General features: G+C 32.7%; 1 protein-coding gene across 2 annotated transcripts in view; it reads right to left on the reverse strand.

Moving 5' to 3' along the window:
- The window catches only part of LOC118193179 (uncharacterized), a 120522-nt gene that overhangs the window by 24987 nt on the left and 69065 nt on the right, over positions 1-26470 (reverse strand). For both annotated transcript variants that reach the window (XM_035364226.2, XM_035364227.2), the window contains exons 3-7: positions 22387-22558; positions 13753-13930; positions 11042-11232; positions 6448-6718; positions 1992-2345 (exon numbers count right to left, since the gene is read on the reverse strand). In XM_035364226.2, coding sequence (XP_035220117.2) covers positions 1992-2345; positions 6448-6718; positions 11042-11232; positions 13753-13930; positions 22387-22558 — 1166 coding nt within the window. The remainder of the gene's footprint in view (positions 1-1991; positions 2346-6447; positions 6719-11041; positions 11233-13752; positions 13931-22386; positions 22559-26470) is intronic.

The following is a 26470-nucleotide window of genomic DNA, read 5'->3' on the forward strand; positions in this document are numbered from 1 at the left end:
TACAAAAATTTTGAAAACATTATATGTTAAGAATTCCCCGATGCAGCATCAAATGTCGGCATACATTTTTCTTTTTTCTTTTTTTTTTTTTTTTTTCTTTCTTTTTCTTTCTTTCTTCCCCCCCCCCCAGTCTTTTCACATTTCATCATATCAATGTTCAGTTTTCTTACTAGGATGGCTTTACAAATCTTTATTTTTCTTTTTAAAGTTTTGTGTGTTTACTTTATTATAAAATTAATCTTGGCATTTACGTCACACAAAGTTAAATTCAAAAGCAGCAAAATTACAAAATATTTAAAAAATAGCAAATCTTTAGAATTTGCGATAGACAATCTCACGCGCTGGAGGATAAAGATGTTTTTTTCCGTACAGCGTTAATATTGCTCGCTTTGAAATCGTTGAATTTGTGAATAAAAAATTCGTTAGTCTTACAAAATATGAAAAAGATAATAGAACAAATTCGAAATTCAAAATCAGAGCTTCCAGGTGCCCATGTTCGGGTTGAAAATTAAATTATTTAAAATTTGATGGCTCTAGGTATCTTTGTTTTTTCAGTGTGAGAAACATAGATACAATATAAGGTATTTCTCCCACTTCCCTAGTGTGCCTTCGTGGTCTAGTGGTTCTGCACGCTGGGCCGGTATTCCAGCAGTTCGTGGTTCGATTCCCGGCGAAGGCGGTTGCTAATTTTTCATCTTTCCTGCTTCCAAAAATATCCTAATGTCAACTACAGTGGCGCCCGAACTAAAAGGGTGTTGGATGACGATTCTCCACACCCAGGATTTGGCGATTGGGTCCCCTAAAAACCCCAGTCCCCCTTTAAAAAAGGGGAGTATATAAGGTATTTCTCCCACTTTCTTAGTGTTCCTTTGTGGTGTAGTGGTTCTGCGCGCTGAGCCGGTATTTCAGAGGTTCGTGGTTCGATTCCCGGCAAAGGCGTTGCTAATATTTCATCTCTCCGGATTTTCCAAAATACCTAATGTCTCTACAACAATAATGCAGATTTTTTCATTATTGAATTTCTTTAAATATAATACAGGGCGATAACATTTGGTGGCAGCAATTTGACATGTGATACAAAGCATTTAAGTGCTTCGACGCAAATGCCGTTTTGAGACTAATATCCCATTTGGGACTAATGTCCCTTTTGGGCTAAGAAACTTGATTCAGAAGATTAATTTTGGTCTATTCAATGATGTAAAAACAGATATATTGCGATGATTAGTTTGATCGTTAAACAAGAGGGGCATATGCAAAAAATTCAACACTAAATAAAAAAAATTCTAAATCCAATTAAAATAAATTACTGCGGAATATTGTATTATCATTACAAATACATTTGTATAAAACGTTTCATGGAAACCGGTACATTTGAAGACAAAATTTGAACTATATAAAAATAATTTCTGGTCATTCAGTTCAGATCTAATTTTTGACATGGAAAACACAATATAATTAAAATAATAATTGAGATTAATAATATAATATAATATAGAAAACAGAGTGCTATAATAAGAGATGCATCTCAGTATTTTGAATTTAATAATAAATGATTCCCATACCTATCCATGCTTTTCCCTTGAATTTACGTATCATGCAGAATCAAAATTGGATATAATAAAATACTCTGAAATAACTTTATTAGTTTTACCCTGCTAACATGAATGCTGTCGAAATTAATAAAAAAGAAAACAATAAAGAATGTCATTAGCATAAATTATAAAAGAATCCTTAAAAACTCAAACTACTCCGAACATGCTGCAGATAATAAAGAAATAAAATAAATGAATGTTGTAGAAATTGGGAGGAAAGAGAAAATAAGAAAGAATGATATTTTCAGAAATTAAAAAGAATCATTAAATACTTTAAATTACTCCCAGTATGGAATTAATATCGATGTAAGTGAAAATATTAAATTTCAGAGCTAGTATTCAATAGAAGTTATATTTCGGAATGAAATTATAACCAAATGACAAAAAACAATACATTACTTCGTCCGGCTTCATTTACAAAGCACCTAATCTCGTCCACATTTTGTTCGAAGATAGTATAAAGAACATTTCGTAGTTTAAATTCCAAACTTCTGAAAGCAGTACCAGATTGTACTTCGCTAGAAGATACATTGCCATTCCAGAGTTCTTCCCAAGAGTCTCCGTTGAAGAAGTTGAATTTGTATTCATCTGGAAGTTTGTCTTCCCAGTCAGATATTAAGTGCTGGACTCTAACATCTTCCTTTCTAGACTTTTCTTCGTCAGCTATAGTGCTTTCTAGATGGATTAGGAATGATCTGTTGTGCACGTCATCATTTTTACTTTCTTGTAAAATGCGCAGTACATCTTCAAACACTTTGAAAAGATAAAAAAAAAAAAAAAAAAAAAAAAAAAAGATCAATACAATTTGAGTCTTTCAATATAAGCATAAGAATTAATTTTATACAATATATGGTCACACCAAATAGGTCAAACGAATTATGAAGTTTTCAGTGTTTATGAAGTATTTACCAGCACACGTTTTTGAGATTAAATATCATTATTAATTTATAACATAATTGGGTCTATCAACAATAACAGACCAGTGAATCACAAAGAGTTGGAAAATGCTGTAGAAAATGAGAAACTACCACTATAAATGATTCTATTTGTATAAGAAAATAAAAAGGAACATTTAGATGATTAGTTTTAATCTAAAGCAGTGGTTCTCAACCTTTTTTTAACTCAGATACCCCTTTTACCATTGCTAAACGATCATGCCCTCCTTCTCATTTCTAAAGCTAAAAAATACATATACGTTAAACTTTAAATTTAGATTCTTCTTTAATGGGTTTTATAAATTAAACAATAAAAAGTGCCGAAAATGTTAACTACCAAAACTTCAATAAAAGCAGTTTTTTATATTCATAAACTAAAAGTAAAGCAACAGCTAAATAAGAGACTGATCTTGCTCTGAAACAGTAAAATCCTCTTCCAGTTGAGAACTCCTGATCTAAAGGAATTGGCTGATTATGGAATCCAGTACAAGTTTACTATACGTTGAAAACAAAACTTCACAAAATATTTATTTCTACAATCTCTTCGTAACACTTGTAAATCTAATATATTGAATAGTTAAAATAATGTTGTAGTACACTTTTTATATTATTCGGAAATACAACACTGAATTTTTAAAAAATCACTTTTCACACTTTTGAGCCCAAATGCATTAGAAAATCTACCTTGCAAATTTTATATAGATATCACAAGTCTGAAATGTTATTGTGAAAACATATTTGCTAAAATGCGTACTAAATTAATGCAGTTTTACGTAAAATTAGCAAAGCAGGAACCTTGTTTTCGGCGTAGATTTAGTGAAGAACTCAATCAATTTCGAATGCAACTTAGTACAATCCCTCTTCATTAGGAGCAAAGCGGTCCGCAAGACTGGAAAGCATCGGGCGCAACGGCGGTATTTAAACCCTACGACAGTAAAGCTAACAAGAAGGCATCTGTCGGCAAAAATAGTAACGATATTGAAAAATTAAGTTAATAGAATTTTCAAAAGTGTTAGGAATGACTAAATTGGACTTAAGATAAATCTTTATGAATGTGAAAAGCTTCAAGAAAATCCTATTCACCAATTGAAGAAGCTTTCTGAATAATTTTTGCTGACTCAAAATCAAAATTCTGCTTAAGTTTTGAACTATGATTAGCTATCGAAGACTTGTTCATTTCGCCTTTTCGGACACAAGATTTGTGTTCCTTGATATGAAACTTTAACGCTTTTTTAGTTTTTCGCTGATGTATCTCAGACCACACTGACACGACATGCTACAAATTCCCTAAGAGTTAAAGTCAGAAACAGAATCTTAAAGAATATAACCATAAATTTTATTGATAGGCGAGAAAATGACTTGAAAATTGAACTTTTGAAGAATCCGTGCAATTTTCTATCTGACAGAAGAATGAAATGGAAGTACGACAAGGTTATTAGTGTTGTTTCTCATAGCAGAATTTCTCCTTTAGTGGTACTCTGAAAATTGTTCAAAGACTTCACCAATACCACGGAAAATCCTAGGTCAGTGGCAACTGATGTCAAATAACTGAGTTTATTAGCAAACTTTCTGAGGAACAAACTTTGAGAGCACGAAATACATAATAATAATAATAAGAAGAAGCTATTTCTTTTGCTTAACCTGGTGACATGACTTACCATGGGGTGGTAAGCAAACAGAAAAGCGTTTACTATAAACAGCACTGCTGAAATCAGTGTTCTAATGCAATTTTCCCATTTTAGTGTTTTTCCTTGTTTTAAACTGTTCAAATTTTAGAATTAAAAAGAATCATATACCCTATAAATTCAACAACAAAAAATAAAAATAATAATAAAATCGAAGAAAAAAATGTTCGAATTAGAATTAAATCCAAAGTAATCAAAATTCCTAAAGATAGTAAATAGTTTTAAAATAAGAAATTGAACAAATGTTTGGCCCCAAAATACGATAAGCTAAAGATATGATAAGCTTAAATAGCGTAAGCTAACTAATTTTAAACTCATTTTCTTAAATTTTAAATTAAAAGCTAGCATTTTGTAAGATGAAACAACCTTTTATTTACAGTTTCTGGTGCCCTTAAGCACTGAGATAAAGGCCTGAATAATAATTAAAAGTAGCAAAAGGAATAGCAAAACCTATTCCTTTCTTCCTCCCCTTTTTTCCTTTATTTTTGTAATTTTACACCTAATGTGAATGGTGAATTCTCCTCAGTATGTTTGATACATTTTACGCTGATGTTGAATATAAAATGGTAACAAAGTAATAAAACAAATAATTTTATACCAAATATGATTCCTTCGAAAATATTCTTTAAATTAGAGAGCGAATAAACTAAATTTCTTAGCAAAATTTTCAAAATAGCGAGAAGGAAAGATGAAGTTCTGCGACCCCTAAGAATTATGAAAGTGATTATATTTTCTATGAACCTAAGCGCTGCAGATTGAAAAGAGATGTCCTTCCTTTTCTCCTACTCAAGATCAGATTTATTTTCTGGTTGCAAAAAATTGCCCTTTGTTTGCTTCTAGTTTCCATTTCAAATTTTATATCTAAAGAAAACCGTTGCGTTTTGCGTGAAATCCTTGCTAATCAGTAGAATTAGTGCCAAAACTAATATATTTTGCCTGATTTAAAAAGTGTTTCTGATTTAAAAATATATATATATATATAATTTTTACACAATTATGAACCTAAAATAACTGGTTAAAAAATTAAATAAACCTTACAATTAACTCTGCTAAAATAAATTGCATTGCGTACTCTTTTGTTTTATCAGACTAATAAACATTTATAAATGACATTTCATAATACAGTATATTCTGGCGTATAACACGCACCGGTGTATAACGCGCAAATATAATTTCAAACTACATTTCGTAATTTTTATGTGAATAAACAGGTAAGCTACATGTGCGATGCTCTTATCTTTTGAAGTCGTTCATTTTGCCCAGGCGTTCGGACAATGGTATACTGAATTCACAAGTAGTACGGGTAACAATACGAGTATGGGCAAAGATGCTTAGAGGAGTAAATAAATCTGCAAAGAGAGTGAGTTGTATTTAATGCAGATATGCACAAGAATGTTATTCTAGGGTTTCAAAAAAAAAAGGAAATAATTTGGGACATAATTCGGGTTGGAAGAACATTCTTCCAACCCGAATAAATTCTCGGAATTAGGAGCCAGTTGTTTTCATTATATGTAGTCGTTCGAATCCGTGATTTTGAAGTGAACTTTGAAGGCATTTGCTTTAGTTGAAATACAGTTGATCTAGCGTTCCTTTTAGTAATAAATATGGTTCCTAAGAAATGAAACATACTCAGTGCTGGTTTTAAATGCAGAGTCATTCATTTTGAGAAAGAAAACGGACTGCAGCAAGGATGTTTGATGTTGGTGAAAGATGGAACGGGTGATGGATATTTATTCATGGATCAGAGCAACAATGGTGGTGAAGATGAAACAGAATCCAATGTCGTGCGTGAAAATATAACGGAAGACGAGTATGATGAACTTATCATCATATTCAATAATGAAATTTTTAAATTCATGAGGTATGTCATTTTTTTTAAACAAAGAGCATTGAGGTACATGTAAAAATCCAATTTTTGTATGCTGATTTTTTTCCTTACTTTTATTCTGTCATCTTTATATCCGGCGTATGACGCGCACCTGTAAATTTCGTTCTTATTTTTTGTGTTAAAAGTGCATGTTATACGCCGAAATCTACGGTAATTTTTTTCTGGTATTAACATCATCAAAATTTCATGGTTCACTTTATAATATATGAGGAACAGCTATGCTTTTAAAAACCAAAACGTCAAAGAAAAAATTTCCATAACTGATGAAAAAATTCTTCAGTACATAAAGTTTTCAAATAATGGCAGTTTTGGCACTTAAAATATAAGAACAAAAACATCTTACGAACCTGATGTGAGGTAAGTAGCTTGAGCCTTGTCATCAAATGCTGATTCTAGAATGCTAATAATATTTGCGTCCTGCTCTATTCGATCTTCAGTCTCATGATTGTGTCTGATCAGTCGATAACAAGGAGATATGGCATTGACATCGGCAGCATAAGAACAGTGGACAAGCTCTCGATTATCGGCAGAAGACATTCGACTCACGGCAGCATCGAAATCTGATTGCAAAATGACGTCCGGTGGTTGAACCACTGTTAATGGTCGACCGAAGATCGTCTGTCAGAAAGTTTTATTAGTTATGATATTGCTAAGTTTAAGAAATGCATGAAAGTTATTGAATTGGAAAACTTGTGTCATGCGAAGAAAGGCAGAAAAGATATAATTTGCGTGTGAAAAGTGTGAAACTGGAAGAAACTAGGAAACTATACACTGGTGTGCAAAAATTAAGGACGAGACGGTTTTTTCAATATAACTTTGTACAAAAGCTTTCCAAATCAACACATTTAATACGGTAAGATCTCCAATACGTAAGGGCATGAGTAATGTAAGCAACACTTACTAAAAGAGAAATCAGAGGGATAAAAAGAAGCTTTATTGAAAATGTAGCATGGAGAGCAATGCGACTGAAGGCCGAAACATCCCTGTGATGGGTGTCCAGCAAGAAACATCCGGTCTTTAATAGGAGATATGATCTCTCCTGACTGCTAGGCAGGTTTCACAGCCTCTGCCTATGCACAGAATGAGGGTGTCAATGAGTTGTTGAGGCATTGCTGCCCATTCGTCTTGCAGCGCCAATCGAAGCTCCGGAATCGTTACTGGTGGTAAGATACGAGCTGCCAAGCGTCTGCCTATAAAATCCCATACATGCTCAATGGGATTGAGATCCGGAGATCGTGCCGGCCAATCCATACGTTCAATATCCTCACTCTCTAAGAGCTGTTCGGCAGCTACTGTGCGATGACATGGTGCATTGTCGTCCATGAAAAGGAACTGCGGACCCATAGCGCCTCTAAAAAGACGCACATATGGAAGAAGAATCTCGTTACAATAACGGGTCCCGTTGACTGAACCTGCGTCGAAGATGTGAAGGTCTGTACGACTACCAAGCATGATGTCTCCCCAAACGAGAACACCGCCACCACCATACCTGTCCCTTTCAATGATGTTCGAGGGATGATTGTGGCTTACCCGCTCTCTCCAGATGAGTATGCGATGAGAATCGCTACTCAGACTGAATCTGCTCTCATCTGTAAAGAGTACTCGTCCCCATTCATTGTCTCTCCAATTCCGGTGTTCCCGGCACCACAGAGAACGCCTTCTCCGATGGGCAGGCGTTAGAGGTACACACCGTACAGGGCGTCGTGCAAACAGACCACCACCGTGCAGTCTTCTGGCCACGGTAAAACGCGATATCGGTCGTCCAGTCGCCTGTGTCGTGTGTCTAGCGATTTCTCCCGCTGTCTGCCGCCTGTTTCTTCTGGCCTGTAAGGCAATATACCGGTCATCTGCGGGTGTGGTTCCTCGTGGACGACCACTACTAAACCCCCGGATAGCTGTTCCTGTAGTTTGAAATTGTCTCCAAAGTCGTGAAACGATGCTGTGAGCAATTCCGAACTCTGCAGCCACACTTGTCACACTGCGGCCTTCCTCCAACTTCCCAATGATTCGACCTCGGGTAAAAGCATCCAGATATCGTCTAACAGACTGATTATTCGCCATTTCTCGCTGAGGCAGCAACTCGGTGTGATTTTAACTGCTATACGGCATGCAATCTCTTTGCCAGAAATACTGATCTTACACCGACAACATGCTTTATACTACTCAGACACTCCCCCATTACGTCTACCTGCATATCTGCGCATGTGCTACCGTACATCACCTTACTTAATCTCCTGATTGGTCTTTCTGTCCGCTCTGCCTCTTCGTTCAGCTGATATGCTAATTTTTCGACTTCGTCCTTAATTTTTGCACACCAGTGTATGTATAAGATATTTAATCTTCGAATTTAATCTGTCTGTTATTGATTGACAAGCATTTAAAAGCAATAAAAGCCGTTCTTTTTGTACTTTTTAGCCTGACCGATTTGAATAAAACTGCATTTACTTCATGATATGCCTAGTTAATAAATTTTATGGACACATTTTTTTATTTCTGTGGTATACAATTAATACAGAAGCCTTTTAAAAAATATTTTTCATTTTTTAAAGACAAATCCTTCTTCGAGTGTTATATTGTTATCCAAGGCCTTTAAAAGCAATTATCATGCATATCTGTACCCATGCAAAAATCCTCAGAGAATTTTTTTTATCTCCATTATGTTGTAATAGATCCAGTTTATTCTACGTCTTATGACATTATCGTTCAGCTCCTTTCATGATCTTTTTTCTATGTTCTTTGAGGAAGATTCGTCAGGTTTCCTTGCACAATTAAATAGGGACAGGAATTTTGCTAAAGAAATATATGACGATAGGTGTCATATATCTTATTTATATCATATATCTATGGTGTCATATATCTATAAATTTTGTGTTCTTTAACATCGAATTCTTTAATAAAATGAAAGGGAAAAAATGAAATAATACGTCTTTTATCTAATATTATTACTACTAATATATATACCGAAAAACAGAATAACATATGAAAACCAATACTGTAGATGAGAAGGCCTGAAGACGAGAAATAAGCTGATATTTTTTCATTCTCCATATTTAATTGTTAAATAATAATATATATCTTAAGTCGCGCTTTCGAGTCATGAAATGCAAATTAAATTTCGTTCATCGGCTCAGTTGAATGGAAGATATAGAAGTGTCCCTGTTTTTTTGGTGTGTTTGTGTAGAGTGTATAATGAGCTGCATTATTCACTTATTTACTAGAGCTCACTGCATAATTTCTATTGCATTTAAAGCCTGGAATCGTTAGACTGGAACGACTGATTATAGTGTGATAAGCACCATACTTTCGGTTTATAATTAAAACCATTAAATATTTTTATGAAATTCTCAATTTATTTTCTCTGCACAATCAGTGTGTTACCACATACATTCTAATGGTTGCATGAAATGTAGAACATTTGAAGTTTTTAACTTTTAAAGGAATGAAAATTAGATCATACTAACAGAAATTTAAAAATAATATTAAGAAAGGATTGATTATTATACTAAAGTGTGGAAAATGGTGAAATTGTACGGCGAAGTGAAAAACAAGTTAACTTATTTTTTTTCATATAGTTATGTATTGAATATATCTTTGAGGAGAAAAAAATTATAAAACGCGCGCAAGAAATGAAACTAAATGGAAATAACTAAGCTTCACCTAAAGAAATAAAGTTCTAGTTTTCATTGAATATGAGGAAGTGTCAAAAAGTAAGCTTGAGTATATTTAAGCAAAGTATATTTACGTAAAAAAAAAATTCGCAAATGAAAACGCTTCATTATTTTTAACATCATTCCCATCATATTCAGTGTAAACAGATCATTGCCATGCATACTACTTTCAGTAAAACTGCCTCTTCATCCCCTAATGAATATTTGCTTAACCGTGTACACGGCTTTAATAAGTATTTCCTTTCAAATCGGCTGCTTTTAGATTATTGGTTGCTGATGTCGTATTTCGCATCAAGCCGCAACAAGGCTGATATCTCAAGCAGATAAAGGACTTAGCTATTATTAACTAATGAAGAATCTGTCTGTATGTATGTTCTTCGAATCGGTAGAAAAAAGACGGTACCTAGAATCATTAAATTTTGAATGTACATATTTCTCCGCCCGAGCATGCGCATCACAAAGCCGGAATTTTGAACTTCAAATTTTTTTTGAATTTATTTCATATTTTTTTACGAATTTGATGAATTTTTAGTTAACAAACTCAGCGATTTAAAAACGAAATGTAGCAACACTTGTTCGAAATAAAACATTTTTATATCCAATTCACCAGACTGATTTCCCACTGGGCAAAATAAAATATATTTATCTCTCAGTTTTAATCAACACATTCAGCTATTTAAAAACAATCTGTTGCCACTGTCTCAAATAAAATATTTTTATCTTCCACTCGCCAATGCATTTTCTTTCGGTAAAGTGAAAGATAATTAACTTCCCAATTTAATCTGCATTAAAACAAACGATTAAAAGCAATTAACGCAGTTCTTAGGAATATATTTTTCTACTTTTTAATCGGATGGATTTCAATAATATAGATTTTATTCATAATATTTCTAATTACCAGCATTAAATATCTTTACGAACTGACACTAGCACGGCTCATTAAAATCATTATATATTTTCTTCTTTTTTATGATATCTGTTCCAGGCGGCTGGCCGTGTAAGCGGGTAATTTTTAATATTGCAAGCTGTTCGAACGTTTCTCGAGTATATGATTTCCTGCCAGAAACGATGATAAAGTAGCTAATCATATTTAAATATGTTACTAAATCATGTATAAAGTTTTGTATGTGGGTTACTTTATTCCAAGGGCTCTACAAATGTAAAAACGCTAATAAGGTGTTTGACTTTTTATCGCTACTATTACTTTTTGGCTGTCCTGCATATTTCTAAGAATATAAAGCAAAAAGACTTTTTGAAAGAAATTCTGACTTACTAAGGTAATGACTTTGTCGAATTTTAGTAAAGAAGTGACGAAGTTTGTTATAAGCATCCGAAAATCTTTCCCGCAAGGCACGGATTGGTGACCAAACACATAAATGTGCAATGTTGAAGCATTTTCGAAGCAAAGCTGCTTTAAAGAAGGGATAACCATTTTATTCACTTCGGAGAAAAATCGATAACCATCTGGAAAGAGAATAAGTAATGTTTTCAATAAAAATAAATAATGAGATTAGTTAGTAACATATTTGACTCTTGAATGTGAAGCTAAGAGCATAAATTTTAATGAAAATGCAAGATATGTAACTCAGCTCGGATTTTAACATGTAGCAAGCTTTAATTTATTTTTGCCGTTAATTTTATATGGAGAGGTTTAGTGCCTCTGAGCCTGATAAGTGACTAAAATCCGTTCTGTATAGTTTTTATAAATTTATATGATTCTTAATTTGTATAATTTATTGAATTGAAAAATGTCTATTTTATATAATTTTTATGAATGATATGTTCTATAATTTTATCGGATTTTAAATCAACATAAAGAGTTTAAATGTAAAAGTTTGCAGTTGTTCATGTTTGTTTACACTTGTATTTTTTAAATTTATTTGCATACATCTTATACCAAATATTGAAGAATATTTGGTATAAAATATCATGTAATATTGAAGAATATTTGTTATAAGATAAGAATAGACCTATATATTATATTTCTTGGAACATATATAATATATTATATTCATAATATTCTTTGGAAATCATAATACTCCTTGGAATAAAATAGTTTACTCAAAAAATGCTAATAAGTAACTCTCTTAATAATACAAACACTTGAAAGTTTTGTTGAGATGTTTTGGCAGACAATGTTTTAAGTCATAATTTCTTGTTTTAAATGAAAGTATATCGCAACAGTTATTGTCTGCATTTGTAAAGTGTTACTTGTTTTGGAATATATTAATAGTTCCATCTGAAGTGAACCCGAAGAAAACGCTACAAATTAATGATAAGTTCTGCTAAAAATTTAATGATTTAATCTTTTAAAAGTGATAAAAGTACGCTAAATATTAAAAAAATCCTTAATGTTAAGCGTTCAGCCATTTTGATGTATTAAAACGATGGAAGATGCATGAAATTGTTCAATATAACACTGAAGTCTTGTCTACAGTCAAAGCTGACACGAAGAAGAGTGAGATAATGCTACGCAAAATCAAGCAAAAGCCAAAAATTAAATTTAAAACTTGCGGTGAATTTAGGAGAACGATTTGCAATGAAAGTTGACTCTGAAACTCTTAGAAGTTACATTAGAACATACGGATTCAGTGGGTACTTAGAAAATTCTTTGGCAATAAGAAAACAAGGAAAATATGCCTGGCATTCGTAAAAAGGTAAAGTAAAAGATAAGTAAAAGATTTATTCTAATGCAACAATGTCAGAGAAAAGAGAAGGAGGATCAAAATTTCAAGTTTTGGGTACTGTGGCGAACTGCTGTGTGGCAAAAGTTGAATGAAGAATTAAACCCAAAAAATTCTGTTGCCTACTGTTAAGCACGGGGGTGGAGGCCCAGTGGTTTGAAATGTTTCGCTGCCATTTGGATGGGAAATTTAGTTTTTATAGAAAATAATGTCGGTCAGTATAAATATATGTATATTCTTAATGAAAATCTGAAAACTTTGAATGTAAAATTCATTCAAGTTTTATCAGGATAACGATCCTGTACATACAACCCTAAAAGCTCGCTTGTGTTTCTTATACAACTGTCCTGAAGTTATCAAAACTCCTTCATTTTCTTCGGACTTAAATACTATCATACGTGTATGGAAGAAAGACATTTCTTCGAAAGCTACACTAACAGCAATTCTTAAAGAATGAAACAAAATGAAATAGTCTTACATGAAGAAATATGTTAAATTCATGCCACAGCTCATGAAAAGTGCATTTTTAACTAAAAGATATCTAACGAAATATCGAATATCGCGTTATTTTCATATTTTTATTTAATATAAGTTGTTTATTTAAAGGGTCCGAATATTTAGTGTATGAGTTCATTTTCAGGACTATTTGAATAATTTATTTTTCCATCAAAAACGTTTTAAATAATTTCTTTCAAAACAAACAGGCTTAAAAATTATTAGTAGTGTACCTGAAAGTAGTCATTTCGCTAATACCTCGTAAAAGATATTTTCAAATAAAATTGAAAACTATAAGCGTCCGAAAACAAATTTGAGCCATTGCATATTCATTCCAATCAGAATGCATTAATTATTTATAATTAATGCAGTCTAGTTGGAATTAATTTATGCATTCTGATTATTATTAATTAATTAATTAATAATATTTTTTTCTCGAAAACGTATAAAAGTAATGAACCATTTCTGTTTGTTTCTGAAAGCCAGCGTGCCATAGATTAATTGAAAAAATAAACTCTTCCACGAGTGTTTTTTCACTTAGCATGGTTAAATGAAAATATAACGTAGCAAGGCCTTTATTGAAAGACATGTACATAAAATTTCATTTCACTATTTGTCAGTAGCATAAGTTGACTTTATCGGTGTAAGCTGATGGCAGATTGCATTAACTAATAATGCTTTTTTTTTTTTTTTTTTTTTTTTCATTAATGAAATTGCTTTTTTACGTAAAATTATCTAAAAATAGTGAAAGAATGGCAATTTTTGAAACTGCGTGCAGCACTTGAGTAACTAATCCTCCAGTTACCTGTTCCATTAGCCAAGACGAGAAGGAATATTTCACTCAATCGTCTGTTTTTGTTGGGATCGTGCGTGGAACAACGTCCTAGCAACAGATTCCGAATATCGTCCGGAAATTCGTCTAAATCTGGCAACGGCTTGCATGACTCCAGTTCCGACAGTTCTTCCATGACAGGTGATATACTCTGAAGAAAACCAACATCACAAATGGAAACATGTTACATATTCAAGAATTCAAGAATGAAGATTTAGTTGAAAATATTGCATTTTTAATGCAAAATATTTAAGAAAACATCATTATAATATAAAAAATAAAATAAAAATTAGAAATATTATTAAAAATTATTCTATTTCTAATAAAATTATTATTAGAAATATTATTAAAAATATATAAAAATTAGAATTATTATTAAATATAAGATTAAATAAGATGAGTAAGCTGAGAAATTAAATAATTGAAATCGGATATACACTGTTAAAGAAAGTAAAAGAATACTAAAAATCTTCCTGGTAACAGGGTTGCCACGGATTGCTTAACTCGTGTAAGTACAATATCTATTTTATTTAAAATTTGTTGAGAAAACTTTGGTATTGAACACTATGCTATTCTTGTTTAATGCAACTGATCCTTAGTTCATGCATTGTGAGTCGCTTCTCTTACACTCGTTTCTTCGACAAATAAGCCGGAGAATTTCTTCGAAGTTTTCGAGAGTTAAATTCTTCGGTAAAATTCTCAGTCTACCAATAGGAAAAGTAAGAAAATTCTGGATTTGTTGCGAATGTTCTGTGTCAAATTCTATATCGATAAGAATCTATTTTATCATTTAATATCGCAAAATGCAGTAGAATTGCTCTTAATTGAGAGCAGTGGGGAATTGACAGCGATACAGTGAGATCAGCAATGAGAGTCCGGATAAGAGATTTCTCTGGATAACAGAATATATATTTCTAGGAATAACCTGTTCATGTTTAGGGATGTCATCTATGGAAATTCCCACCAAGTAAATCCCGTTGGTCGCATTTTTCGATCTATCGGCTAGTACTAAATAAATAATGTCAAAAATTGAGAAGATTACTTAAAATTAAAATACATACAAATTTGTATTTCAGAAAAATAAAATTAAACAACATTTTCTGATGGCCAAGTTACGAATTTCTTTGTGTGATGGCATATAATTTTGAATTTTTGCCTTCTTACGAGAATGTCGCTGGAGTTTTAAAAATTCGCCGTGCATATAATGAAGCTTCATAACATCATACACTGACATAGCTGAAAATTGTTCGGCAAATCTCGTGAAAGTCTGCAATCCTTCGTCAGCTTCCTTCTACGTAACTTCTGCGTATTATCTCATCTTCGTCCTCGTCCACCTCTTCATCCTCTTTCTCCTTTCCCAGTACATGTCCAATTATTTCGTTCTGATCTGAAGAGAATGTGACAAGAACAGAATTGTGTACATCCACCCAAGCTTATATCTCCCCGTCACTAAGATTACATCTTCTCCGAACATGTAACTAAATCCAAGATGTCGGACAAGCACGGGAACCAAGAGAATCTTCGTCACTCGACTCGTCATCTACGAATATAATCATAAGCGCAATTTACATGAACTGTGGCGTAAAGTAATGTTCTTTACATCTCTCCAGGTAAGAGCTGGGAAAAAATTGTGTTTTTAAAATAAATTATTTTTTAAAGTCATGGACACTACCTTCAAAATTCACACATCGACGCATAAAAAGGGAACAGTAGTTCGTTCATCTTTATGTTCCGGAAAATTCATTGGTTGGTTAAGGTTTGTTATGCTGGGCTACAGAAACATTACATGAATGTTTTACGCATTTAAGTCTTCATATTGTTAGCCCATTATATATATTTTTTAGCTGATAGGCCTAAATTTCGAATTTAAATTTAGGCTTTCAAAACTGGATCAAAACTTTTTCACTGGATGCCAGCGATAAGAGATTTTACTGTGTATATAAGATTATCGCTAAAATATTTCATTTTTGTGAGGCCCACCAGCGCGCCGAGCGGTAAAGTCGCTGAACACTGGTAGTTCGGTCCGAGGTTCGAATCCCTCGAACGGGCTGGCTTCATGGGTGTTTTCGTGGTTTTCCCCCCATGTATAACGTGTATACGAGCCAGTTTCCCTTAGAAGGTCCTCCACGAAGGCATCCCTTCCCTTAGGCAGATAGCCCTAGTGTGCTTTGCCATAATTATATACACCACACACCATTTTTGTGACTGTTTTGTCTTATACATAGTATGTTAACAAAGTATTTGGATTCACTTAAAAATATCGAGATTTGAGCAAAAAAACTTTTAGGGCTATATATTCCTCTATCTACATTCCTTCCTGTGCTGTAAAATCTTCTTGTTACATTGCACAGAATTCTGCATTCCTTCGTAAAAGTGAATTGTTGGTATATACTTCAGTTTTTACAAAACCATTTTCCTAAATCACAAGAAAAATTTTATAGTTTTGCCTATTGAAGGAAGATTTAAATTTAGGAATTTGAAATAGAATTCGTGTAGAAGTCAGATGCATAAAATCAAGCAAATTTTCTGTGCATATAGTATTTAAACTTATAAGGTTGGTAACTGATTATAACAAAACACGCAGGGATATCAGCTTTATTAAAGATGGTATTCTAGAAGACTTTTTAAAGGAGCCACTTTCATGTTTCATATGAAAAATGCTAGGAAAATTTCAGGTAGTTACCAGTGACACAATCTAGAATTATTACTGCTCTCCGAGGCATATACATTACTCGAAATTAAGTAAACAGGTATGTGATACTTTAGCATAAGCACTTCAAAGTCTTTTTCTTCCTCCCAGCTTGCTTCACCACTGTGGTAACAGCAGCTGCGAAAGATGGTAGGGTACGAACTGCGCCAAATTTGATCGAAAATCCCCGTCCCCCTCTTTTTTAATCCACGAACTGCGCGACGTTTCCTGTCCCCCATTTCTTTCCAAGAAGATTGGGTGCTACAAAAAGTCGTTTATCGCCATTAATGGGACATTTGAGACTGCAAGCCTTTATTTTCGTTTATCAATATTGTAAAAATTGTGCATGTAAAACAAATATTAATTTAAAGTCTGGCGTGTGCTAAAAAATAAATTTCTTTTACACTCATTTTAAAGTTTTATGATGCTTAAAGGAATGATGAGACAGATCTTTTTTATTCTCTGTAAGAATTAAAAACTTTCCAAATTGTAGATTTTAGTCGCTGATATATATATATATAACAGTTTTGAATAGTAAAATTGATAGATTAATGACATACACAAAACTTATACATAATCAACGTATCAAATATCGGATTTGTAGCTCACCTTAAATAAGTTTCTTGTCTAGATAAATATTAACAAATCTTCTTAGATAGTAGAATGGTTTTAACTTTCAAATTTACCATTTTAGGTAAACAGTTCTAATTTAATTTTAAAAATTCTCTTTATTAAATCTAAAAATTGGACTTCTTAAGTCGTTCTAAATTCACATTAATATTATTGCAATATATTCCCGTATTAAGCTTTCCATTTTTAGTCATTGAAGTTATTTTAAGGTTATTTAACTTTGTTACAAATTCCATATTTTAATACTAGAAACGTTTAAATATTCTTTTTTTCACCTAATGTACTTCGGCATGCATTTAATTTCTAATACACATTTAATTAATAAATTGATAATTATGAGCGTCATCAGAATTTTTATAATTAACAAAAAAAAAAAAAAAAAAAAAAAAAAAATCAAACTCCCTTATATTCATATCTTGGGATTTTCAGTCTTTCTTTTAATCCATTCCTTTTTCACATATTGTTGCACTGTACTCAAGTTTTCATGTATGTAAAATTTATATAATTTGTATTGTATTTATGCCAATTTATAATTAAATGATAATTTTTACAATTTCTTGCTTCATAACTCTAGTTAACAGAAGATGTTTCTAACACCTTGGCAAAGCTTAATCTTCAGCATGTAGCTTATTTTCTAATCTAGTTTCAGGCTGAATTATTTGTAAAATTAGTTACTTGAAATTATTTGTTAACAAAGATGGTCGCTAAATCACGCTAATAATATTTCTAACTGTTGTAATTTATAATGGAACGAGTTCATACCATTTATAATATAATTCATTTATAATTTTTTCGGCAGTATTGAAATTAATAGCAGATACTGATAATGTTATACATTTAGATTACAATGATTTAGATTGCCATTGCCTTCTTCACTCATGCTTTTATGCTACTTCCTAATATCTCATAATGGCATACAGGTAAGTTTAACTTATTCATTAAACATGTAAATCTCTAATTCAGTCCACTTTTGTTCTACGTGTGCTGTATCTTCTATTTTCTTTAATATATTGTTCAGCCTAATTTCAAAAGGTCTTATGATCAAGCAGAAAAGTCACTAAACATTGGTAGTTCGACCCGAGTTTCTAGTCCCAGTGATCCCCTAGCTCTTTCTTTTTCTTTTCTTTTTCTTTTTTTTTTGTACTTATTTACTGTGTAAAAATTTCAGTTCATAAAGTGAAAATACTTTTAAAATTTATTCTTTAAAAATATTGCAAAATTTTTCACCTTAGCGTATCTTTTTACAAATCCTTCTGATAAGAAAAAGTAAGGAAAGAAATTAACTTGGTTTCGGTGATTGATACTTCAGTGCAAATTATGTGTAACTTTTTCCAAAAGCATAGAGTTTAGTATATGGATATCAATAAATTATGGATTATTTCTCATCTAATTTTCTTAAAATTTTTATTCCAGAATTTTCCTTTCACACTGTGGTGTTTAACTTTATGCGTTTTGTATAATTATTTACATTTGTTTATAATTTTACGCGAATGAAAGTGATTATTTAATTGTATAAGCTTTGCTGAAAGATAAACGAGAAAACAAAATTCTATCACTTGCGGTCAAGAGAGTATTTGATGTAATAATTCATATATATTTTCTTTGATAGTTTTTATTTAATTTCTTTCATTTATGCATTACTACATAGTTCTTTTCAAAAAATATTTTTCTGTGCCGCTATGTCCGTATTTCAGTTTCAAGGAATGCGTGCTCCGTGTAGGGTATATAATACTTAATAAACTTATGATATGAAAGATATCTAAATTCTCTTCTCATTTCTACTGTATTTTTTAAGTTTCAAACCCTAAGAAATTTACTCTAGAAATCGTTTTCATGATTTAATATTTTATACTTATTTATTTATTTTATTCATACTTTAGCATTTTCTTTAAGTTTATCCTTTATCATGCTAACCTGTTTTTAAATATTTTTCTCAGCAAATATTCAGAAGCAAATATATTTTTCACCAAGATAGTCAAAGAATCTTTCGGAACTGATTGAAAATTTAGCTATTTAAGTAATATACACTGACTTCCGGTCGTAGGGGTGAAAAAGGTCAGAGCTAATAGTTGTGCTCATGAAGAATGCCTTGTAGCCCCACATGTTACAAAGATGAATTTAATGCCTGCAAGAGTATTACGAAAGTCCTCTGAAAATTTCTTTTGTGTTACAGAGCAATTAACAAAAGTAAGTCTAAAGTGATGTATAAAAGTAATTAAACAAACAAAAAAGAAACGATTTTTCACAGACAATTCAGTGTTTCTCATCAATTAATTCAGTTTTTACTTCACGACAAGGCAAAAATACATAAAAACTCAAAATATCTGTATTAATTACGAAGTAAATTTTAAACACTTATTTCCTGGAATAAATTCCAGAAAGGATTAAGCATGACTTAATTCGCAATAATAATAAAAAGAATGCGTTATCTTTGTTATTGCCGAAGCATAGTTTCTCTAGATTGGCAACAAATCCACTACAGTCAAAAGTCGTTACTCGTCGGGACTTCGGCGATTCCGGATTATCGATTTTTCCGGAATATAGATCATCAGTTTAAATCTCGTAAGATGGCATGCAGGAATTCTAAAATTAAAAATATAAAACCGTAATTTATGAAATAAAGAACAATTATGATCTAAAGGGTATCAAAATTTGCAAAAAGAAAAAGCTTAATATTTATTTGTTTACTTTATTAAACATTTCTTTCAATGTAAGTTGTTTAAGTTTTGCTTCGTTTCATGTGATAATACTTTCTCTTTAATTCTCTTGTTCAGTTACAAAGTTCCGCCGTTCAAGTCCTATAATTGCTGTGTCAAGAACACCGACTAATTTGTCAATCGAAATTTTTTTGTTTTCAATAACCTCTGTCACTTTTCTTCGCTATCGGAAGCGAATTATAATGACGAGGAACTTGTTTTAAATCATATCAAAGACGGAGCATATCGAGATGAAATACTACATTTGGTAAGGAATTATAAGCCAAATAAAATAAAAACATCTGCCCTAAAGATAAGGATAGTGCTGACAAATCAACTTCCAATTCATTACGCGCCCGCCGCCGAGCAGCGTGAAATTGATAAACAGATTTTGGATTTCAAAACATACTTTCGCTTTAGATCCTTTACATATTAACAAATATATATCGCAAATTCTATTTGATATAATCGAAAGTTTAAGCTTACTTTTATAAAATTGCTCTTACAGTCTGCAAAAAATAATAAGCCGGATGCATTTCGAAAATTAAGGAACAACGCAATCACCAACATTAACTGAAATAGATAATTATTTAGCTTATACGTCCATTATACATAAAATGCGCACGCGAAAACGTATTCTGCACTTGCGCACACTCATATGCGCAGTCGTAAAAGGTCTTACGCGCACGCGTGAACGCCTCTGCGCATGTGTCAACGCGGCGCATGCGCAGAAAGTTTTTAGTTTTGATGTCCGGATTATAGATCATTCCGAATTATGGGTGTCCGAATTAACGACTTTTGACTGTATTCATTTATAAAAAATATATTTCTTTATTTTTATTTTCCTCTTGGCTTCGAAAAATAAAATTGTAACCCTGTAGGCAACGGGGGAAAGAAATTTTGATCGGCGCAGTTGGACTATAGCAGGACGAGGGGGGGGATTTTCATCAGCGCAGTTGGAGTACAACCCGAAAGGTAATAGAGTCCCTTTTTTTCCGTTTAATGTGTTTAATTTTATGAAAAGCGCATAAAGGAAGGTTAATTTGAATACAATCTTAAATAAGGAGGAGGACGTGCTGTTTTATGATGATGACGAGTGTTACAGTCATAAATGAGGGAGGTCGTAATGATCTTGAAGTGCTTGTTTCAAAGTAATAAACCTGTGGTTCCCAACTTTGTTGGAGGGTCACGGTATAATTTTAATAATTTAAAAATTTGGAGGCAAGCTAACAATAAGATAAATTTAAAAGAATTTTACTTTTTTAAGTGATTGATGTGCCAATAATATGTTTTGTAAAAATAGCATGTGATAATACTTTTCAATGAAATATGAAATAAAACTGCATTTCAAAGTAACCAAAAGGTTTATTTAACGATAAATTACAGATTACATTTAATGAAAATCTTGAGATTATTGAGATTACTGTTTGTTTCATAACTTTATATTTGGGCATAAAAATGATAACGCTGCTTTTATTTCGTAATCCAGATTTAAAGGTCTGAACCATTTTTTTTTTTAAATGTTGATTAGAACCGAAAATTACAAATTACAAAATAATTTGTATTGCATGCATTCGTAAAATTTGGCAGCACATTTCAAGAATTTCGCAGTATACTAAAGTTCCGCGACACAGTGGTTGAGAATTGCTGCAACAGACTTGATTCAAGACACTTTAATAATACTTGGATATACCAATTCAAGTAATTGTAGGTCCAACGGCGGCCGAGCGATAAAATTCGCTGAACACTGGTAGTTCGCTGCGAGGTTCGAATCTCGCAAACGGGCTGGCTGCATTTCGTGGTCTTCCCCATATGTAATGTGTATACGAACCAGTTTCCCCTAGAAAGTCATTCACGAAGAAATCCCTCACCTTATAAGGTTTTTCACCCGCCTTCTTAGTGTGTCTTCGTAGTGTACTGGTCTGCATGCTGGGCGCGTATCCAGAGGTCCGTGGCTCGATCCTCGGTGAACTCGTTGCTAATTTTTCATCTTTCCTGCTTCCAAAAAATACCTAATGTCTCTACAACCTTAGGCAGATAGCCCGAGTGCTTTTCCGTAACCAGATAAACGAAACCAAACCAAGTAAATGGACATATGCTCATGAAACATAAGCTCTAATCGACTATTTATGAAACTTGTGAAATTTGCAATCAACATTAGCTGTAACAATTAAATTGTAGGGCGAATTAAGACTCATGTTTGGATTTCCGACAATGAAGGCTGTCGGGGCTCTTAATTAATGTCTACTTGTTATTCACTCTCTCCTCGCGAAAATTGATAGTTATTTTATTATTTTTAGAAAAAGGCCCGGGTAGTTTTTATAAAAAATGACGTTATTTTACCTTTAATATTACACTCTTATTGCTAGTAAACTTAACTTAGAGGTATAAACATAATTTTGAAGCGCAGGTGATCCTAGAAGAAAAATATATACTCTTATATTAAATGCATCATAACTATAATTAAATAATATCATAAGAAAATTGCAAAATGCTTTGCTGCGAGCAAACTTGAATTTAATATGAAAAAAAATTAATACACTTCTCTTGCGAAAGAAATTTGATATCTAAGGTAAACAAAAACATCCTTACGATACTCGTTCCCGGAAGTACGGTAGATGCAGCTGACAATCCTCTCGTGCCGCCACTTCCGGTTTTAATTGTACCAGATATCGGACTCAAGGCATCGAGTTCGTCGTCTTCTTCTCGTGCTTCGTCACCATCATCGCCTTTCGTGTCCGAGAATGAACCTTTCGAATTGTTTCTAAAAGACAGTAAAAAGTTTCAATGAATGAATGCTAAATATGCTAGCCTCTGAAAGACGCTAATGTTTTTAATCAGTACTTTTAACAGGCTTCTGTTCTTCTCCTAATAGGCTGTTAACCTTTTGTTAACTGTTTTTTATTTTGATGCTATTTGTTTATTAAAGACTAAATTTAGTTCTTAGTATTCGGAAACACTTGTTATTTACCTATGAAATATTAATCGAGTTTCTTGGATTAGACATCAAGGAGGTTAGAATAAACGGAGCAAGCCTTCTCTGTACGTCACTTGCAATGAAAATGAAGCCATGACACGTCACGGTGTATGACGTCAGGACTTATCATGACCGCTGCCATCAGCGAAATACCTGCTTGATATTTTTTACATTCTAATTGGCGTTGTCTATATGTTAGCTATACATCATTGAAAGTTTATAAGTCTCCCGCTCTGATTTTAATACTTAAAAATAATTTATTTTCTACTTTGTATATAAAAAAATCACAAGGATTCTAAATAATTGTTTCAAATTTAATAAAAATCTAGGTACATGAAAACATGTAAATGGGAATAATAAGGCAAATGAATGCTTAGTAAAACGTGGAAATTCAGTGAAAGTTTCAATGTTATTTTATGCAAATTATCCCTAAAGACACTTTTCCTGAGCCTGCGGAAGTTGAATATTTGCTCTCAAGGTCAGTGTAATTTTATTGAAGAATATATTTCGATGTCTTACCCATACGCTGTAATCCGTGGATGACATCATGCAACAACAACATTGTCTAAAAACGTTAAATGGTTATTTAGTTTCCCCGTTTCCTGTTGATTAGATTGTGCGCATAAGATTTGATGATAATTTCAGAATGTTTATATGCGGTTGCCACGATAGTTTCCTATCAGTATGCATTATGATTTTCGACTACAGCACTACGCATTAAACATTTCAACGAAAAGCACTTGGATATTAATAATACTAACATAATTAAATGCGCAATGATTGTCTAACACAGGGCTATGCAGAGGCTGGATAATTATATAATCGATGCATATGTGACTCATGAGTGTTTGGCATCATAGTACTTGATGCGCACGGCTAAACTTGCATGGAATAATTAGTTATGTAACTGAATGTATTAATTATTACTAAACAGTATTAGTTTAATTTTGCTAAGACACACTATTTTAGCAAAATATCATATTGCATATAAATGCCGCCCAGTTGGTACAGTGGTTAGGGAAGCTGACTGCGATACCGAAGGGCCTGGATTCGAATCCCGGAGAAGGCATGGTTGTAACTGTCCGTCCCGTTCATAGGACGCGATGGTGGTCCACCTGTTACGTGCCTCCATAATAAAGAGACCACCACATCTGGCCTTGTATAAATTAATGGACTGGGTTACACTGTAACTGTCCACAATCGGCCATTAGGAAAGAAATATTGCATATAAATTACAGCTAATTTTCCTTGAAATTTAATATAAACGAAAGTTCTCATCTTTACAAACTTGAGTTATTGTGAATATTCATAAAAGCAAGTAGATTTAAAGCTTAGGGCTAGGAAGAAACTTGAAGAAAGTCTCTTCTGGATGTTTAATATTTTCTACTCGCAAATGTCGTATTCCGACAAAATAGGAAATATAACCACTTGAGAGAAGTATTTATAACAAGCCTTGCGCGCAAGCGATCCCGTGAAATAAATGCACAGCTGCATCTTAATAATTTTGTAGTAGTTTTTTTTCCCACGGTTGTCTACATGACGTTGCTTTACGATGAAATAATACCGTAATAAATTTTTACCTACCCTTTAGCTTTGCCATTCTGAACGGCTCATTTTAATTTAATGCTTTGTTCTTTGAAGGATTTTGGTGATCTATGCGATAAGATGTTTTCCGCTTGCATCTCCCGCATGCATGTTCTAAATTGTGTCTCTAAACCTTCTCCAGAGACTTGGAGGTAGGGAAAGAGGGACTGGAGATTCCTGGACTAGCCACCGGGATGCTTCCCTTTAAAATAGGGAGGACCTGGGCAAAATTGTACTGTCACCTATATAGCGCTCAACACCAAGCGAATGTCAGATGTAATTTTTCGCTCCTTGCCACGATGAAATTCGTGGACTTGTTCCGATTAGGTCAAACAAATTAGACAAGTCGCAACAATAATTTACTTAATGAAATATTAATAATCATTAAATAGGTCTCCTTCAGATAAAAAAAATAATTGCTGAGTAGATTTCCATACTTCTAAGGGACAGTAACAACAAAAAAAAAGGCCACACGTACAAAACTCATTAAAGTAAAAGTATATCCCTGACTTAGCTCATTTTTATTAGAGTAATTAAAAAAGAATAATGCTGCTAGTAGAGCTGATAACTGGAGTAGAGCTTTTCTAGTTTTCATGCCAGCACTGCTCTGATGGAGCGCAAAAAACGGAATCATTAAAAGCAAAAAAAGCGTTAAGGTTAATTTAATACGTTTTTTGGATAACGGTTTCCTCGGGTTTCAAATTGATTACGTGTATTAAGCAACATCATGTGCTCAATTAAAGCGAGAACGGTTTCCCTGGCAACAGCTTGGAAGAATGTAGATGAGCCTAAATGACAGAAAAATTTCGACTACAAAAGAGGAAAATGAGAACAGCTTATCACGAGGAGATTTTTTTTTTTTTTTTTTTTAATTTTTTAAGCACGTCGAAGGAAATTTAAATGTTCAAGCAGCGGATATGAAATAGAAATCAATCGTCTAGACAAGTGCTGTGCCATATGACCATGAATTGCTTTATTATAAATCTTATATGGATCCCTTTCGAATTTTTGACCTTTTGGCAACATTTTTAGTCCAAAGGGTCTTTGTCCCTGAAGGACTATAGTTTTTGTTTTGCGATTTTGCATTGAATCACTATAAATGTCCGTTTCACTTTTCAAACTGTTGCCACCCAATGATAGAGCCCTGCATTATATTTGAAGAAATCAAGTAACGAAAAATCTGCATAAATGTATGCTTATTTATCGCATTGTGATAAAACAACGGTACATAGAGCCATCGAAATTTGAATGACGTAATCCTCCTACGAATATGGGCATGTGGAAGCCCAAATTTGAAATTTGGAATTTGTTTTATGATCGATTTCATATTTTCTAAAACTTTAACGAATTTTTGAGTAACAAACTCAACGATAGTTAATTCATTTTTTCTTCATATTTTCGGTTTATACCATTTTTATAAATGTACTTTTAATTAAAAATTTGCAGGCACACTGCCTGCAACTAATTTGCAACCTGCAGGCACACTGCTGAAAACAATTAGGGAATATTATGATTTTTCAGTTACTATTTTTTCACTTTTGTTCACTTTTTATTAAGCTTCCTAATTTCATTTCTTTTCCTAGAAGATCATCCAAAAACTGTTCTAATATATATATATATTCACTTTCTTACCCAGCGTGGTGAGTTCTGTATTTTTAATCTTATGTGATGCTAAATTGTGTATTTTTTGCTTTAAAAGTGATTGAATTATGTTGTTCTTATGTTCCGATTAAGGTTTTTATGGCTCTAGTTGATTTAGTTGATAGTTTTACAATTATCAATAGTTTAAAAGTTTAAGTGGTGCTAAGCCTGAAAAGTATGATATTTGTTTAAATTTGAAACTCTTAGTAAACTAATGAATTAAGTTAGTTCGTGCAACAACTTCAGTATATGTTTGCCCAGGAAAACCGAAAGTTAACTTTCAATTTTGTGCACCGAATTTTCTTTTTCTCGCCCGTTAGCCGAATTACTTGGGTTAATTTTTAAATATAAAATTTTTTTCTAATTGTTTTTTTCACTACATTTGGCGTTTTAATTTTTCTGTATTTTACAATTTCTAATGAAGATGTTTTGAGTTTTCATGCATTTTCTCCTTGCCGCGAAGTGAGAACTGAA

The sequence above is a fragment of the Stegodyphus dumicola genome, chromosome 6, assembly GCF_044657685.1.
Source record: "Stegodyphus dumicola isolate Sdum_Otavi_A_Nest chromosome 6, ASM4465768v1".
Lineage (NCBI taxonomy): Eukaryota > Metazoa > Arthropoda > Arachnida > Araneae > Eresidae > Stegodyphus > Stegodyphus dumicola.